At 35.6% G+C, this 4,515-nt stretch overlaps 1 protein-coding gene across 1 annotated transcript; it reads left to right on the plus strand.

Annotated features, from left to right (window-relative positions):
* Nucleotides 1-1,854: 1,854 nt before the first annotated feature.
* LOC105983899 (olfactory receptor 52D1-like) lies at nt 1,855-2,691 on the plus strand. Its single transcript, XM_013013932.1, has one exon. It carries the CDS (start codon nt 1,855-1,857, stop codon nt 2,689-2,691), a length of 837 nt encoding a protein of 278 aa, XP_012869386.1.
* The last annotated feature ends 1,824 nt before the right edge of the window (nt 2,692-4,515 follow it).

Consider the following 4,515-nt stretch of genomic DNA (forward strand, 5'->3'; position numbering starts at 1 on the left):
TGACATGTTCCATCTACCTAGTGTTTGTTTTTTAACTGCAAATTTGTGGTTTGAAGGAATTATACCATCGCAATACTCTAGTGCATATACCATACTTTAGTTAATGTTTGTTCATATATGCATATGACACTATGTATTTACATATATATTTATAATTAGATCTCCTTTATATATTTTTATGCATGCTATCTCTGCTCTTGGACCAGAAATTTTACATCTTCTTCCTCATCTGAACATAGAAAGGGAGAAAAAAAGTGGTAGAGGAGAATAAATACAGTGTGAGGGTAATAGGATAAATATAGAATATGTGCTGCTGATGTGATCATGTGGCTCACTTCTTGGTTAAAAGTTTATACTATCTGAAAATAATTTCACTTAATTCAGGGGCTGAGCGATATCTTTACTTGTGATTGTGCATCCACATGGTGGTGGTAGTATGACAGCCCCATAGCCAGATAGTAGAATTTGTGCAGATCTGATCTTAGCAACGATTTCTGCATTGAATAACATTTGTTATCCATGATTAATACTTCTGGGTTGCAACCAAAACATATGAGTAAACATATACATCATTTTGCTAACATTGCTGTTTTTGATTACCAACATGACCAACTGAAATAATGATTTATAGAATGGAAAAAGAATAATTTGTACTTGAGACATTTTACAGAAAATCCATATTTACTTTTAGATAATTATTGATGTCCTAAAAATAAGAACTATTCCTATGAAAAACAGTTGGTAAAATTTGATCTCATTCTCTTGCTAGATCTGAAGATGCCCATCATGCTACGCCATAAAAAGCTCATTCATATTGGATAGGCATCGGATGGATAGTAATATGGATAGACTATTTACTGTGTATAGGTATTAGTGTGAGTGGTTATATATCTTCCTTTGAATGTTTGTCTGCTTGGCTGTTTAATGAGTTACAAGACAGAGGGGAGATAGTTGTTAGGCAATGGATTTTTATTTAACTAAAAGTTAAGTAATACAACTTTTTGCAGCACTTTAAATTTCACGTAGATTCATCTATTCAAGTATTGTCTTCAAAGGCTTACATGTGACACAAATGAAAAGATATTTTCTCTTGTGGTAGAAAGTTTAGGCCAACAGAGAAAAGCTTACAAATTTAGAGAAGGACACAAGAATAGACATCTTCATGCTGTTTCCACCGATGTCAAGTTACCCCATAACACTTCTTTCATCCATTTGTCTATGGAAAAATGGAATTTTCCCTTCTGTCTTCTAATACTTACATATGGACAAAATAAAGGGGAAAAAGTACCTTTGTCATTCATTATTTATTACCCAGTCATCAAATGCAAAGTCTATATTATAGTTCAAAAAACATACACATAATATCTCTTTCAAATACATAGCATCACATAAAATAAAGAATCTGACCTAGTTTTCTGATGTACACATTTTCAAACAAAAACCAAATGCCCTACAGAACTTAAGGGATTTGCCACAAATCACTCAGTCATTTGAAAACTTAGAACAATGTCATTGATCAAGATTCACTGCACTCATAAACTGACATGAAGAAATGAAAATTCTCTGTAGAACTACTTAAAGAGAACAGTAAAATATACAAATAAATACTTATCTCTAATCATATTATTCATGACTCAATCCTACTTCATCCTACCCAAAGTAATAATTGAGACATGATTAATTTGGAGGAAATTTCTACTAATGTTTATTCGATATTTTTTTCCTACAGTACATTCTAATCACTTGTCTGTTGCAGTACTCAACTATACAGCTACTCAGCTCACTTCCTTTCTCTTAACCGGTGTTCCAGGATTAGAAAGTGTCCAAGTTTGGATCTCCATCCCTTTCAGCTTCATGTATCTCTTGGCTGTAATTGGCAATGGCCTTGTTACAGCTGTGGTAGCCTGTGACAGACAGCTTCATCAACCCATGTATGTCTTCTTGGCCATGCTGGCACTCAATGATGTCCTCCTGTGTACCGTCACAGTACCCCAGATGCTTCTTATCTTCTGGAAGGGGCCTTCCCTGACTCCGTTTGCTGCCTGCCTCACACAGATGTTTTTCGTTCATGCTCTGTTCCTCTCCGAATCTGCTGTCCTGCTGGCCATGGCTTTTGATCGCTATGTGGCTATCTGTACACCACTGCACTATGCAACCTTGCTCACAGGCTCTCTCATTGGTAAAGTGGGCCTCATTCTGGTAGCTCGGAGTATAATTGTTGTCACCCCTGGTGTCCTTCTCATTCTTCGGCTACACTTCTGCCGAAGCAACATCATCCACCACACCTACTGTGAGAACATGGGCATTGCCAAGTTGGCCTGCAATAGCATTGCCCTTAATAGTATTTATGGACTCAGTGCCGCTCTCCTCACCACAGGGCTGGACTTTGTCTTCATCTCTCTTTCCTACTGGTTGATCTTGAGAACAGTCCTGCAATTGCCGTCAAGGGAGGCACGGACAAAGGCCTTTGGAACCTGTGGAGCTCACATATGTGTCATCTTGGTATTCTACACTCTGGCTTTCTTTTCTTTTTTTACTCATCGTTTCGGGCACCGTGTGCCCAGGCATACCCTTATCCTCCTGGCAAACCTCTATTTACTGGTGCCACCTACTGTGAACCCGATTGTTTATGGAATAAAGACCAAAGAGATAAGGGCGAGGGTGCTAGGACTCCATTGTCAAACCAGATGATCTAAATGCAGATGCCTTTAAAATGGCCTTAAAAATGGAATGAACAAGGCAGGCAACTCCCTTCCCCGCCTCCTCCAAAGTTGTAAAGTTCGTTTTCGACATATAGACTTGTACATCTTATTGTTGCAATGGGTCCACCTGTATCCCTATTTAAACAATTTGTTTTTTCCCTTCCCCTCCACAAATTTTACCAACATCAAATACAGTGAAAACAGGGTTTTTCCATGGGAGAGGGACATAAAGATCAACAAAGAAATCACATAGTAAATATGTTAGAACCATATATACAGAATGGAATTCTATGCCTCCATCAGAAAGAATGACATTGCCCCATTTGTTAGGAAATGGAAAGACTTGGAAAAAAATTATATTAAGGGAAGTAAGCCAGGCCCAAAGAAACATAGGCCCCATGGTTTCCCTTATTTGCAAAAACTAATATATGTCTGAGACAAGCAGAAATGGTCAGATAAGTTAATGTTAGGCAAAGTGAACCCCAACATAAGTACTCAAATGTTTTTTCTTGCTTTTTATGGTTTAAAAATTTTTTTTAAAGAAATGGAATGAACAGGAAGTCAACAGAAAATTTAGGTTACCAAGAAGGATTGTGCTAACATTTATCCATGTAAATCAGCAAGGACAGGAGAAAAATGAAATTTCTCTGAAGTCAGGGATTACTTCTAAGTTCAAGTTCACTATTACATCAACAAGATCCCAGAATATAAAGAATTTCATAAATAATTGTTGAATAAATGAACTCCTAATTAATCAAATAACTACTAATCATTTTTCTTGAAATAGCCCTTATGTTATAATTTGAATATCCCTTATGATATATCTTTCCTCTCATTAAGTTTCCCTTAATTTCCAGAAATCATCTTATATTTTTCAATACCTTTCATAATAAAGATTCTTTTTCATTCCCTCTGCTGTAATTAACTTTCCTTACTTTAAATAAATTAACATTGAATAACATTTGTTATTTCATGGAGCTAATCTGAATTACAACATGACCTTGAAAGGTAAAGATAACTAAAATTCCAAATAGGAAAATACACAAGCTGCCAACTACAGGAGAACATTGCTGAATTGGTGACACTCTTGTATCTTAAAGGCAGTAATGTCAGGAAAATAGCATAATTCCCTTGAATTAGACAATATCACAATCATAGATCAGTCATGATCTATAGAATCCCTTAAAATTCTGAATTATTATGGGTGCAATTACTTTGGTATTATTTTGAATAATAGGAAATGTTTATCTGAAAATGTTCACTGGAAATACGAGATTATACACTAGATTCATTTGGTTTATGGACTGATTGATTGATTGGCAGATCTTAGTAGCTAACCCAGGATGGACTTGATTTCATAATCCTCTCTCCTCAATATCTCAAGTGCTAGGATCTAGAGATGAACACCAACACATCAGTTTGGGGGTAGCTCTTTTTTTAGATTTTGTTTTGTATATAGTTTCCTCGTTTTCCTCTTCCCACATTCAGCAGTTTTTCGGATTGCATCGTACCTGGCATATAATCTATCATCTGAAAAGCTATCTGCATTAATTTCTGAAATATAATTCATTTTCCTTACTATAAAACATTCATTTCCAGATTAATAAAAAAGCTAAAGTGTTTCCCTTCTACAAAGACTACAAATATATAACATAAACATAATAATTAAAAAAAAACCCTACCCACAATCCAGTAACTGAATTAGTTAGATTAAGTGTCTTGAATGAAATCTATTGGCATCGTTTTGCTTATAAAAGCATAGGCTGTTTCTGGATTCTGTGTACAATTAGGTGATCATCCGTACTGTGTTTAA

The sequence above is a fragment of the Dipodomys ordii genome, unplaced genomic scaffold (genome assembly GCF_000151885.1).
Source record: "Dipodomys ordii isolate 6190 unplaced genomic scaffold, Dord_2.0 Scaffold22, whole genome shotgun sequence".
Classification (NCBI taxonomy): Eukaryota; Metazoa; Chordata; class Mammalia; order Rodentia; family Heteromyidae; genus Dipodomys; species Dipodomys ordii.